A 13,124-nucleotide genomic window follows, 5' to 3' on the forward strand; every position below is an offset into this window, starting at 1 on the left:
TTGGCCTGTCTCAGACACCCTCAGGAAAAGTCCTTCTGCAGCCTTCCTGGAGGATCCCTTCAGGTCCTGGCAGCAGCTCTGAGGTCCCCCTGGAGCCTTCTCCTCTGCAGGCTGCACAGCCCCAGCCCCCTCAGCCTGTGCTCACAGCAGAGCTGCTCCAGCCCTGGGAGCATCTTCGTGGCCACCTCTGGACTCCGCCAGCTCTGTGTCCTTCTCCTGCTGGGGACAGCAGCACTGGAGGCAGGATGTGAGGTGGGGCCTGACTAGAGCCAAGTTTAGTGGCCAACACTTCCTTTGCTGTCTTTGTGCAGACCCAACCAGGATTGTGAGAGGCCCAGAAGATCAGGTGGTGAAGAGGGGCTCCATGCCTCGCCTCCACTGCCGGGTGAGGCACGACCCCACGCTGAAGCTCACGGTCACCTGGCTGAAGGATGAGGCCCCCCTGTACATTGGGAACAGGTCTGTGTGGGATGAGCTCTCCTGGCTCTTTCCCTCCCTCCTAGGAAGGTTTCAGGAGCCGCCAGGGGACCATTGTAGATAAGCATTGAGCTCCCATCCCGGCCCCATCTGATGTTGTTGATGCTTCCCGGTGTCCCTAGCTCCTTCCAGCAGCCCCTGCCAAGCAGCTCAGATGGAGTTCTCAGGACACCAAGCCTTGGACTGCAGGTTTTATTTACAGATGGTTTAGGACATCTTGATAAACCCACTCTGGTAATAAGAAGCTGCCTCCAAATGAATGTTTATCTGCTGTAATTTCCTTTCCCTGGCTGGCTCCCTCCTCATGGAGTGAGATCTGATCACAGGAGAGGAGCCAGGCAGAGGTCAGGCTGTTTCCCTGCAAGGGTGATTATTGCAGGCACACAGCAGAGCACATTCACTGATTTCTTAGGAAATGAGGGTTCCAAGAATAACTCAGCATGTCCTTAGCTGAGAGAGAGTCTCCAGCCCAGAGCTGTACCCCTGCTTTGTCTGGGCTTTGACAGAATCATAGATGTGTTTTTTCCTGTTGGTAAAAGGCCTCTAAGGTCAAGTCCAAGCAGCAACCCAGCCCCACCATGGCCACCAAACCATGGCCCAAAGTGCCGTGGCCACACTTCTCTTGCACACCTCCCAGGCATGGGGACTCCACCACCTCCCTGGGCAGCCTGTGCCAATCCCTGACCACTCTTGCAGCAAAGAAATTTTTCCTCATCTCCAACCTGACCTTCCCCTGGCACAATTTGAGGCCATTCCCTCTCCTATCCCCTGATTCTAGGGAGCAGAGCCCAACCCTCACCTGGCTCCAGCCTCCTTTCAGGGGTCTATAGAGAGCAATGAGGTCTCCCCTCAGCCCCCTCCAGGCTCAACACCCTCAGCTGCTCCTCCCCAGCCCTGTTCTCCAGACCCTTCCCCAGCTGTGTTGCCCTCCTCTGGACCTGTTCCAGCCCCCTCAATGTCCTCCTTTAGAAGTCTTTCTTCAGGAGCTGTCTCAGTGTCTTTCTTCAGCATTCTCCTGTGCCTGGACATTTCTCAGGGCCTTTCTTTGGGTGCATTTAGCCCTCATCCCTGCTGCCTAATGTGCTTAGGCACAGCTGTGTGATGATCTTCTTCATCATCCCTTTTAAGGATGAAGAAGGAAGATGATGGCCTGACAATATTTGGGGTGGCTGAAAAGGACCAAGGGGACTACACCTGCGTGGCGAGCACGGAGCTGGACAAGGACTCTGCCAAAGCCTACCTCACTGTGCTAGGTAAAGCTGCCCTGCACCGTCCCTGCCTCACAGCTGAGAGCTTCCTTCCTGGCTGGGAAGGTCAGGCAGGAAGGGTGAGCTGTGCTCGTTGCCCTCTGAAGCAGAGATGCTGAGGGAGATGCTGGCAGAGCAATTGTTCCGTGGCTGCAGGACTCGGCAAGGACAAGCTGCCTCATCTCAGCCTCAGACATTGAGCTGCAGCCCAAGAAAACTTCCATTTGAGACAAGGGAGGGGGGAAAAAAAAGGCAAAAGCCAAGGAGAGGAGTTATTACACACAGCTAAAAATATCCCAGTGTGAGCCTGGAAGCTCGGGGAGAACAGCCTGAAATTTGCAAGGGGATTTAACTGAATGTCAGGGTGCTGGAAAGGCAGGGCTGGAGGAGCCTCTCCTAACCTTGCAGGGTCCCCTTTCAGGACAGGGAGTGACTAAACCCAAGCCCATTCCCCCCCAAGATTTATCAATCCCTGCTCTTGGCCAGCTCAGCTCTGCCTTGGTGGGAGAGCCCCAACCTGCCAGTGCTGGCTGGCACAGCCCCACAGCACCCTGCCCAGCCCAGAGTGCAGCCTGAATGCTGTCTCCCTAATGATTTGACTGAGCTTGATTGATTTTTCCCTTCCTTTCCCCCTAATAGCTCATTAACTCTCTAGCAGGCTGATGGTTCCCCTTGGCTGCGTGTTAGGAGGGTGCCTGAAGGTGTGCAGCACACGCCTGGAGGTCTGGAGGGGAGGGATGAAGCAGCTCTGGGCCCCAGGCAGGAGCAGATCCTCGGCAATCTGTGGCCCTGGCTGTAACTTGATGCCTGCCAGGTGCTGCTGCGGCCAGCCAGGCTTAATGACTCGACTAACCCTGTTAACAACCCGTGTCTTACCTTGCAGCTGTCCCTGCTAACCGTTTGAGAGACTTACCCAAAGGTAATCAGCACTAATTCGTTTGGGTTCTGTTCTTGGCTGTATTTATCTTTTATTTTTTCCCCCTTTTTTGTCCTTTCCCCCACCTTCCCCCCCACCCCCCCTTTTCCATTTTCCCCCTTTTTTTCCTTTTCCCCCTCTTTCTTCCTTTTTTCCTTTCCCTTTCTTTCCCCCCTTTCCCCCTTTCTTTTCCCCCTTTCTTTTCCCCTCCTTTCCCCCCTTTCTTTTTCCCCTCCTTTTCCCCCTTTCTTTTTCCCCTCCTTTTCCCCCTTTCTTTTTCCCCTCCTTTTCCCCCTTTCTTTTTCCCCTCCTTTTCCCCCTTTCTTTTCCCCTCCTTTTCCCCCTTTCTTTTCCCCTCCTTTTCCCCCTTTCTTTTTCCCCTCCTTTTCCCCCTTTCTTTTTCCCCTCCTTTTCCCCCTTTCTTTTTCCCCTCCTTTTCCCCCTTTCTTTTTCCCCTCCTTTTCCCCCTTTCTTTTTCCCCTCCTTTTCCCCCTTTCTTTTTCCCCTCCTTTTCCCCCTTTCTTTTTCCCCTCCTTTTCCCCCTTTCTTTTTCCCCTCCTTTTCCCCCTTTCTTTTTCCCCTCCTTTTCCCCCTTTCTTTTTCCCCTCCTTTTCCCCCTTTCTTTTTCCCCTCCTTTTCCCCCTTTCTTTTTCCCCTCCTTTTCCCCCTTTCTTTTTCCCCTCCTTTTCCCCCTTTCTTTTTCCCCTCCTTTTCCCCCTTTCTTTTTCCCCTCCTTTTCCCCCTTTCTTTTTCCCCTCCTTTTCCCCCTTTCTTTTTCCCCTCCTTTTCCCCCTTTCTTTTCCCCTCCTTTCCCCCTTTCTTTTTCCCCTCCTTTTCCCCCTTTCTTTTTCCCCTCCTTTCCCCCCTTTTTTTTTCCCCTCCTTTCCCCCCTTTCTTTTTTCCCCATAGAATCACAGAACTGTCAGGGCTGGAAGGGAGCTCAAGGCTCAGCCAGTTCCAACCCCCCTGCCATGGCCAGGGACACCTCACACCACAGCAGGTTGCTCACAGCCACCTCCACCTGGCTGCAAACACCTCCAGGCAGGAGGCTTCCACCACCTCCCTGGGCAGCCTGTGCCAGGCTCTCAGCACCCTCATGGGGAACAACTTCTTCCTCACATCCAATCTCAATCTCCCAACTTCTAGTTCTGCTTCACCCCCTCCCCCAGTCCTATCCCTCCCTGACACCCTCAAAAGTCCCTCCCCAGCTTTCTTGGAGCCATCTTCAGATCCTGGAAGCCACAAGAAGGTCTGCTGGGAGCCTTCTCCTCTCCAGCCTGCACAACCCAGCTCCCTCAGTCTGTCCTCAGAGCAGAGGTGCTTCAGCCCTCTGATCTATTTCTGTTTGTTTGGGTTTTTTTGCCTTGCCAATAACACCCAGAGGAAAATCTGGGTGTAGCAGCTGGAAGAACAACAAAACTAAACCAAACAAAAAGCTGGGAGCTGGAGCTGCTGCTTCCAAGTCCTGCCCAGCTTGTCCTTGAAAACCTCTCCAGGTGGCTGTGGGTAGAAAGGTTTCTGCCACTTCATTGCCTGTGCCACAGCCCCAGTTCCTGAGTGCAAGAATCTCTTTGCCTGGACCTGGAGATTGTGAGCCCTGATTGAGGGGTGAGAAATCACACTGAAGGTTTTGCCCTTTCCCTAGAAAGATTTCCTTGCTGCTGGTGCAGAGTCATCACACAGCTTGGGTTGGAAAAGACCTTCAAGCTCACCCAGTCCAACCATTCTCTGCTAACCCCTGGCCCTCAGCACCACATCTCTGTGGCTTTGAAACACCTCCAGGGATGAGGACTCAACCACCTCCCTGGGCAGCCTGTTTAAGAAGCCCTTCAGTGAAGAAGTTTCTTCTGATGTCCAACCTAAGCCTCCCCTGCTGAAGCTTGAGGCCATTTCCTCTCCTCCTATCGCTTGTTCCCTGGGAGAAGAGACCAACCCCCAGCTGTCTCCAGCCTCCTTTCAGGGAGTTGTAGAGGGTCAGAAGGTCTCAGCCTCCTTCTCTCCAGAATAAGCCACCCCAGCTCCCTCAGCTGCTGCTCACAGGATGTGCCTGAGCTGGTTCTGTGCCACCAGGTGGGCTGTGACCCGTGGGAGAAGCCGGCGGTGTGCTCCCACAGGTGTCTGCTTTCACTTCATGTCCTTTCTAGTCAGTCTGCATCTATTTTATAAACAGCTGCCTGTAGGTTGTGGGAAGAGCAAATATTTCCCTCCTAAGCCACTCTGGGCTGCTTTCCCCAGCAGACAGCAGCAGCTGGGCAGGCAGCAGGAAGGGTTCCAAGGCAAGGCACAGCCAGGACCTGAGAACATCTGCATTAAAACCTTGCCCTGCTCCACCAGGAGCTGAACCATGCCGGAGAGCTGGTGTCCTCCCATGAGTCTAGGCTAAGATGGCCAGGAACTGTGCTGGGAACCAGGGCTTGCAGCTCCTGGGACCATCCCAAGCTCATTGCTGTCGTTGCTGGGCCAACAGAGCGCCCTGACCGGCCTCGAGACCTGGAGCTGACAGACCTGGCCGAGAGGAGCGTGAGGCTGACCTGGATCCCTGGGGATGACAACAACAGCCCCATCACAGGTCAGCCCCCTCTGCCTCACCTCCCTCCTGCTGGCCCCTGCATGCTCAGCCTGGCAGCTCAGCCCTGGAGCTCACCTCTGTCTCTCTCCACCCCCTGCCCCAGACTACATCGTCCAGTTCGAGGAGGACCGGTTCCAGCCTGGCATGTGGCACAACCACTCCAGATACCCTGGGAACGTCAACTCGGCCGTCCTGAGCCTCTCTCCTTATGTCAACTACCAGTTTCGGGTGATAGCAGTGAATGATGTGGGCAGCAGCCTGCCCAGTGTGCCCTCTGAGCGGTACCAGACCAACGGGGCACGTGAGTACCCTCTGCCCGCTCCCCCTCGCCGCGGGGCCGCCGCTTCCGGCCACCGCTCTCCCTGCAGGGCTCTCTCCCCCTGCTGTATGAATCACTGCAAGGCTTGAGCTGGAAGGCACCTCAAAGGTCACCCAGTCCCAACCCCCACTGCCACCATCCCAAGTTGCTCAAAGCCTCATCCAGCCTGGGCTTAAACATTTCCAGGGATGAGGCATCCACAGCCTCCCCGGGGAGCAGTTCCAGCCTCTCACCACCCTCCTAGGGAAGAACTTCTTCCTCATGTCCACTCCCCACCTCCACCCTGCTCTAGTTTCCAACCATACCCCTGTGTGATCACAGAGCCAGGTTGACCCAGGGTGCAGGGATGACCTGGTCCACGCAGTCCTGTCCTGGGATGTGATTTTCTTCTCCTCAAGCCCATGAGTGCTGTTCTGCAGAGCAGCAAGGCCCCAGCAGAAAGGATTTCTGCAAAGGCCACTCCAGCAGCAGCAGTGGAGGGAGAGCCCTGGGTTCACCTTACTGGGCAGCATTCAGAAGCAACTCTTTCATCCTTCCTGGCCACAGGAAGCCCAGAAGCCTGTTGGGGGGGTGGGGAGGGGGGAGGAGAGACTCCAGTGCAGACTGGCCAGGAGCAAAAGGCATTGTGTTGCCAGATTGCTTATTCATTTGCCCACTGCTGGAGCTGGCCAGGAGCCCAGATCGATGGAGGAGGAAACTGGGCTCCAGTTCACCACCCAGCCTCAGGGCTCCAGGTCGTGTGCCCAGCGCTTTGTAGGCTGTAGAACGCTTGGGGCCACTCCTGTGAGGAATTCACAAGGAGCTCCGTTGGTTGTTGGAGGGTTCCCCCTGCTTCCCCCCTCCTCCCTTCCTTCCTTTCTTCCTTTCCCCACCGCAGCTCCCTCGGAGATGTCTGCTGGCATCTAGTGTTGGCTTCGGACATTGCTCCTCTTCTTTCAGCCTTCCAAAGGGTCCAGCACAATGGTTGCCTTTCAAAGATTTAGGACATTTTGGGATGGAAAGAAGCGGGGGGGGGGGAAGGCAAAAAAAAAGAGTCTCCTAAATAACTTGCCCTGGTTTGTCAGGCTCCTGTTCCATTAACCTGAATGAGGACTTCTGGAAAAATCAGGCCATTAACTTCTTGCCTTGGGTTGGCACAGTGAAAAGGAGGTTTTTTTACCCACTCAAATGGTCACTTGTCAACCCTCTGAGCTGCCTTTATGCCTGCCTCTTCTTTCATTATTCCTTTTATTTCTCCCCCCCTCTTCTTTTCACTGTGAATTTCAGGTCCTGAAATTAACCCAACAGGAGTTCAAGGGGCAGGGACCCAGAAAAACAACATGGAGATCACCTGGACGGTGAGTCCTGCTTCAGAGCCAGCCAGCAGCTCAGCACTGACCTTGCATCCAGCTCAGGAGGGACAGGGATCTGCTGGAGAGAGGGTCCAAGGGAGGGCTGCAGGGATGCTGGAGGGACTGCAGCGCTGCCCTGTGGCACCTGGGGCTGTTCAGTCTGGGAAAGAGAAGACTGAGAGGGGACTGGATCAATGTTTATCAATATCTGAGGGCTGGGGGTCAGGAAGGAGGGGACAGGGACAGGCTCTGCTCTCTTGCTCCCTGGGATAGGACAAGGAGCAGTGGATGTAAGCTGCAGCACAGGAGGTTCCACCTCAACACCAGGAGGAACTTCTTCACTGTAAGGGTCACAGACCACTGGAGCAGGCTGCCCAGAGGTTGTGGAGTCTCCTCTGGAGACTTTCAAGACCCATCTGGATGTGTTCCTGTGTGACCTGGGCTAGATTGTATAGTCCTGCTCTGGCAGGGGGGTTGGACTGGGTGATCTCTTTGGGTCCCTTCCAGCCCCTGACATCCTGGGATCCTGTGATTGTGACCACAGATGTTGAGACTTAGAGGGCTCAGAGTCTCTAGCAATGTGTGATGCACCACACAGGATACTACAGCCTTGATGGCCACAGAACCTTGATGGCCACAGAACCTTGATGGCCACAGAACCTTGATGGCCACAGAACCTTGATGGCCACAGAACCTTAATTTAGTTCACAGAACCTTAATTTAGGTCATAGATCCATAGAATGGTTTGGATTGGAAGGGACCTTGAAGACCATCCAGCTCCAACCCCCCCCGGCACTGGCAGGGACACCTTCCACTAGGCTCTGTTGCTCAAGGCCTCATCCAGCCTGGCCTTGAACACCTCCAGGCAGGGGGCATCCATGACCTCCTTGGGCATCCTGTTCCAGTGTCTCCCCCACCCTCATTGGGAAGAATTCCCTTCTAGTCTCCAGCCTCAATCTCCCTTCTTCCAGCTCCAATCCATTCCCCCCTTGTCCTATCGCTCCCAGCCCTTGTCAAAAGTCCCTCCCTGGCTCTCCTGTAGCCCCCTTCAGGTACTGGAAGGCAGCTCTGAGGTCTCCCTGGAGCCTTCTCAGGGCTGAACAACCCCACAGAACCTTAAAGATCATAGAGGAGATGAGAAGCAGAAGATGCAGCCCCGGGAGAGGTTGCTGCTAGTGTCTAGGAGGTGGTTTGTGATAGAAACAACATCTTGCAGCTGCCTGAGCCAAAGCAAAGCAGCTGGATCACAGAGCCAGGTTAGGGAGGATGCTCCAAGTCCAAGCCTTCAGCAGCTTGCAGACCTGCTTTTGCTTCCCTTCATGGACCAGCAGGTGTCATCCATCAACCAGCCAACGTCTGCTAGGAGGCTGGAAGCTGCCGTGGGAGTAGGGAGTGGGATGTCAGGATGTAGCTCCTGGTCCTGCCTTGGGTCTGGAAGGCAAGGACTAGGTCTGTGTCTCTCTCTGGGAGCAAAAGCATTGACCTGCTTTGAGATTTGCTGGTGGAGAATGAAGCCAGAGCCAGGCTGCTGAACAGAAGCTTTTGGAGCTCCATGGCAGAGAAATGGAGTTGGTTTGGGGGAGTTCTGGGGTTGGTTTGTTTTCCTTTCTCCTTCTCACTTCCTTTTTTTCCCCTTGTGGTCCATGAAGCCTCTGAATGCAACTCAAGCTTATGGGCCCAACCTCAGGTACATTGTGAGGTGGAGGAGAAGGGACCCCCGGGGCAGCTGGTACAACGAGACAGTGAAGAGCCCGCGGCACGTGGTCTGGAACACCCCGATCTACGTCCCCTACGAGATCAAGGTGCAGGCAGAGAACGACTTTGGGAGAGCTCCAGAGCCCGAGACCTACATTGGCTACTCAGGGGAAGACTGTGAGTACTGCCTCAGCAGTGGGTGCTTCAGGGCAGGATCCCACCCGAGGCCAGAGGGTCGGCTTGGCCCCTGTGCCCAGGCCGTGCTCCTGGCACCGCTGGGTCTGGCACAAAAATCCAGTTGCAGGGACAGAAGGAAAGAGGCTTTGCCCTTAGCTGCTGCTCTGGGCTCTGCTGCATGACCCAGGTCATGCCCTGGTCAGGCAACACCTTGGGGGTGGACCCCAGGCAGGATTCACTTCTGATGAGCCCTGGCTGGACTCCAATGAAACTCCATTCAATCTGTTGCCCCTGGCAGCTGCAGAGCACCAGGTTCTGCTCAGATGAGTGGCCAAAAGGGCCTTGGTTCATCCTGAACTGGATTCTTTTGCCTCTCTGTCAAAGCCCCAAACAACTAAGCCTCAGCTTGGGCTCCTCTTTGCTTGTCTCCACACTTTCCACCTGGTCACACAAGAGCAGTGGCCAGCTTGTGTGGGAGGCTCTGCTTGGGAGGTTCTCTTTCTCCTCTGCTCTGCCATGGTGAGGTCACAGCTGCAGTGCTGTGTCCAGTTCTGGGCTCCCCAGGTCAAGAGGGACTGGAGAGAGCCCAGGGGAGGCTACAGAGATGCTGAGGGGCCTGGAGCAGCTCTGTGAGGAGCAAAGGCTGAGTGCCCTGGAGCTGAGAGCCTGAAGAATATCAGCCCCAGAGGGGATCTGCTCATTGCTTAGCAAGAGCTAAAGGGTTGGGGGCAAGATGCTGGGGCTGGACTCTTCTCAGTGGTGCCCAGGGACAGGGCAAGGGGCAGTGGGCACAAACTGGAACCTAGGAGGTTCCATTTGAACAGGGGGAGGAACTTGTTTGGTGTGAGGGTGCTGGAGGCCTGGAGCAGGCTGCCCAGAGAGGTTGTGGAGTCTCCTCCTGTGCAGAGCTTCCAACCATTCCTGGCCATTGTGGTCCTGGGCAAGCTGCTGTGGGTGCCCTGCAGAGGTTCCTTCCCACCCCAGCATGCTGGGGTTCTGGTATCATTTTCTGTGCCTGTATCACCCAAGACTCTGAGCCTCTTCCTGTGGAAGAATTGCTAAGCAAAAGCCCAGTAGTCAACTTCTAAAGCGTGCAGAGAGCAGGGAGAAAGTGAGGGGGCTGCAGGTAAGTGATGCTCTTCAGTGTGTTTGCAGGGCCTGCTGGCCCCAAGTGAGGGCAGCCAGGGAGCTGAGGCTTGGCCTGTGGCTGCTGCCTTGTGTTACCCAGACTGGAACTCCTCAGGAGTGGAATTTAGGATGGAGAGGAGGAGCTGGGTGGAGAAAAGGAGTTGCTCATCCCCGTGCAAAGCTTGCCGGCGGACAGCAGGTGGCAGAGCCAGCACGCAGGGCTGCCGCAGCCCAGCAAGGCTGCGAGGGGAAACGCGGGACGGGAGCGGGCAGAGGGCTGTCCGTCCGTCCGTCTGTCCGACCTCCAGGGTGCCAGCGGGTACCTAACAGACTCTGCTTTGTCCCTGGCTGCTCAGATCCCAAGGCTGCACCCACGGATGTTAGGATCAGAGTGTTAAACAGCACTGCCATTGCTCTGACCTGGACACGAGTGCACCTGGACACCATCCAGGGCCAGCTCAAGGAGTACAGAGTGAGCAAAACCCAAGCCCCCTGAGCACTATTAATCCAGCTAACCTTCTCACAAGCCAGGGTGGCCCCAGCAATGGAGCTGCCTGTGATGGGGATGACAGAAAACCCTCCTCAGGCTGTCGTGAGCCTTCTGCAGACCACAGGGGCTGAGCTCTGCTCTTGGAGCAGCACCAGAAAGTGTTTGAGCTCGAGGCTCAAAGAGCTTTGGGTTGCTCTTTGTGATGCCTGGATGGGGCTGGGGACATTTCTTGTTGCTCTCCCAAGGCTTGGTGCCTCCCTTACAGGCTCTGGGGCTGTCCTTGTGCACCCAGAGAAGGGCTTGGGGTGCCCCTGCCCATGCAGTGAGTTGCCTCCTGACCCTAGAGCTGCCCAGACCCGTGGGGCTGGCTGGCTCCAGGGGGTGGGAAACGACCTCTGATAGCTTTTGTGTCATCCCCAAAGTGCCTACAACGACTTGTAACCAACAGCCAGCCCTGCAAGGCCTAAGCCTGATGGTTTGTACTAACCAGCAACTAAAGCCAGCAGTGGATCCTCTTAGTTCCTTTGCTCTTGAGGTACAACACTAATACTTCTGGACAGAAGAGCTGCTGTTTGGACAGGTTCTGTTCAAAACAAGCACAAACCTGCACCAAAGCTCTTCCTGCCAGCATTGAGAACCTTCCTCAAAGCCTGTGTCCTGCCACCTCTGATAACATTTCAAATCCAATAATCCTCTGGGCACACAGAGAGCTCCCTGGGTACTGCTTGTAGGAGGTTTGGAGGGGATTTCCTCCCCCCTCCCCTTCTCTCTCCTCTGTCATTCTCTGCTCTCTTTTCTTGAATGAAGCTTATTTCTGCATGAAATAAGATTTCCACTCAGGGCTTTGGAGGGGAGGCTTTGTGCCTGGAGGTTTCCCACCTTTCCCAGGCTTCATTCTGGGTAGAAAGGGAGAACCAGAGGAGGCTCTCAGGGGAGACCTTATTGCCCCTCTACAACTCCCTGAAGGGAGGTTGGAGCCAGGTGGGGGTCGGGCTCTTCTCCTAGGCAACCAGCAGCAGAACAAGAGGACACAGTCTCAAGCTGTGCCAGGGGAGGTTTAGGCTGGATGCTAGGAGGAAGTTCTTCATAGAAAGAGAGATTGACCATTGGGATGTGCTGCCCAGGGAGGTGGTGGAGTCACCATCCCTGCAGGTGTTTAAGAAGAGCCTGGATGGGGTGCTTGGTGCCATGGTTGAGTTGATCAGATGGTGCTGGGTGATAGGCTGGACTCGATGATCTCAAAGGTCTTTTCCAACCCGGTTAATTCTAACTCCAACCACTCAGTGCCCGGCAGCCGCCGCGAATGGCTCTTTGTAACCTGAGCTTAATCGCTTTTGCTCTTTGACCTCCACTTAGCACCTACTTAACGCCACCCCTCAACCTCTTCCTCGCCGGCTGGGGACGGTGTGGAGCTTCATTAACGCCTTTTAAAGCAAACCAACCAGCCCAACCTCTCCCGCAGCCCGGAGCTGCCCTTTGTGTTGCTGCGCTTCGTTAACGCGACAAAACCCAACCGCCCCGACCCCAATGCACTTCAGCGGGGGTCGGGGTGGGGGGGGGGGATGGGAAAAAAGGGGCCAAAAAAAAGCTTCATTTGCCGTGCATGTTTCTTGAAGGCCTATTTCTGGAGGGACAGTAGTTTGCTGAAGAACCTGTGGGTCTCCAAGAAACGGCAGCATGTGAGCTTTCCTGGAGACCGAAACCGGGGCATAGTGTCCCGGCTGTTTCCTTACAGCAACTACAAGCTTGAGATGGTTGTAACCAACGGGAGAGGAGATGGGCCCCGAAGTGAAGTGAAAGAGTTCCCCACACCAGAAGGAGGTAGGTTCCTGCTGGGGAGGGTGGTGGTGCTGCTGCTGCTGCGGCACCGTGCAGGCACTCAGCCCTCAGCCCCGTGGTGGTAGGAGAGGTTTGGGTGGCTCAGCTCTGCAGAGCAGCCCAGGAGCTGTTCCAGGTGCTGGAGAGGTTTGGGTGGCTCAGCTCTGCAGAGCAGCCCAGGAGCTGTTCCAGGTGCTGGAGAGGTTTGGGTGGCTCAGCCCTGCAGAGCAGGCCAGGAGCTGTTCCAGGTGCTGGAGAGGTTTAGGTGGCTCAGCCCTGCAGAGCAGCCCAGGAACTGTTCCAGGTGCTGGAGAGGTTTGGGTGGCTCAGCCCTGCAGAGCGGCCCAGGAGCTGTTCCAGGTGCTGGAGAGGTTTGGGTGGCTCTGCAGAGCGGCCCAGGAGCTGCACTGCTCTGCGGCAGAGCCATGATGCTGCTGGGGAGATGTGCCAAGGGATCACTTTGAGCTGAGCCTGGGCAGCATCACTGTCACAAGGCACTGCTGCCTGCCTTCGTCACCCGGGGGCTAGGTGACATCTCTGCAGCTCCACCTAAAGCCCTGGCTCTGCCTCATCAATCTAAAAACCTCCTCCAGGTGCTTTGAGCACCTCAGTGAGTAGCTCTTAGGCTGAGCAAGAGAACCACAGAATGCTTTGGGTTGGAAGAGACCTTAAAGATCAAAAGTAACAGAAGCAAAGCCACCAGAGGCTCAGCACCGTGTCACAGAGTGCACCAGGCTGGAAGGAACCCCCAAAGCTCATCTTGTCCAACCCCCCTTGCAGTCAGCAGAGACATCTCCAACCAGATCAGGTTGCTCAGGGCCCCAGCAAGTTTAACCTTGAATTCTCCAGGGCTGGGGGCTCCACCACATCTCTGTTCCAGTGTCCTTCCTTTGCTGCTTGCCCTGCAAACCTCTCCATGCTGTGGGGTCAGTGGAACGGGAGCAAGAACATTCCCTG

The 13,124-nt window shown here is 55.6% G+C and overlaps 1 protein-coding gene across 18 annotated transcripts in view; it reads left to right on the forward strand.

Moving 5' to 3' along the window:
* The window catches only part of NFASC (neurofascin), a 63,609-nt gene that overhangs the window by 18,600 nt on the left and 31,885 nt on the right, over positions 1-13,124 (forward strand). For 7 of the 18 annotated variants that reach the window (XR_008463015.1, XM_054176241.1, XM_054176244.1 and 4 more), the window contains 9 exons: positions 312-459; positions 1,606-1,730; positions 2,608-2,643; positions 5,108-5,209; positions 5,313-5,510; positions 6,795-6,865; positions 8,509-8,731; positions 10,216-10,331; positions 11,966-12,170. Coding sequence is in view for 17 of the 18 variants with exons in the window: in XM_054176241.1 (XP_054032216.1) it covers positions 312-459; positions 1,606-1,730; positions 2,608-2,643; positions 5,108-5,209; positions 5,313-5,510; positions 6,795-6,865; positions 8,509-8,731; positions 10,216-10,331; positions 11,966-12,170 (1,224 nt within the window). In the remaining variant the exon portion in view is untranslated. The remainder of the gene's footprint in view (positions 1-311; positions 460-1,605; positions 1,731-2,607; positions 2,644-5,107; positions 5,210-5,312; positions 5,511-6,794; positions 6,866-8,508; positions 8,732-10,215; positions 10,332-11,965; positions 12,171-13,124) is intronic. The other 11 variants (XM_054176245.1, XM_054176249.1, XM_054176250.1 and 8 more) reach the window with 3 other exon arrangements.

Source organism: Dryobates pubescens, chromosome 35, assembly GCF_014839835.1.
Source record: "Dryobates pubescens isolate bDryPub1 chromosome 35, bDryPub1.pri, whole genome shotgun sequence".
Classification (NCBI taxonomy): Eukaryota; Metazoa; Chordata; class Aves; order Piciformes; family Picidae; genus Dryobates; species Dryobates pubescens.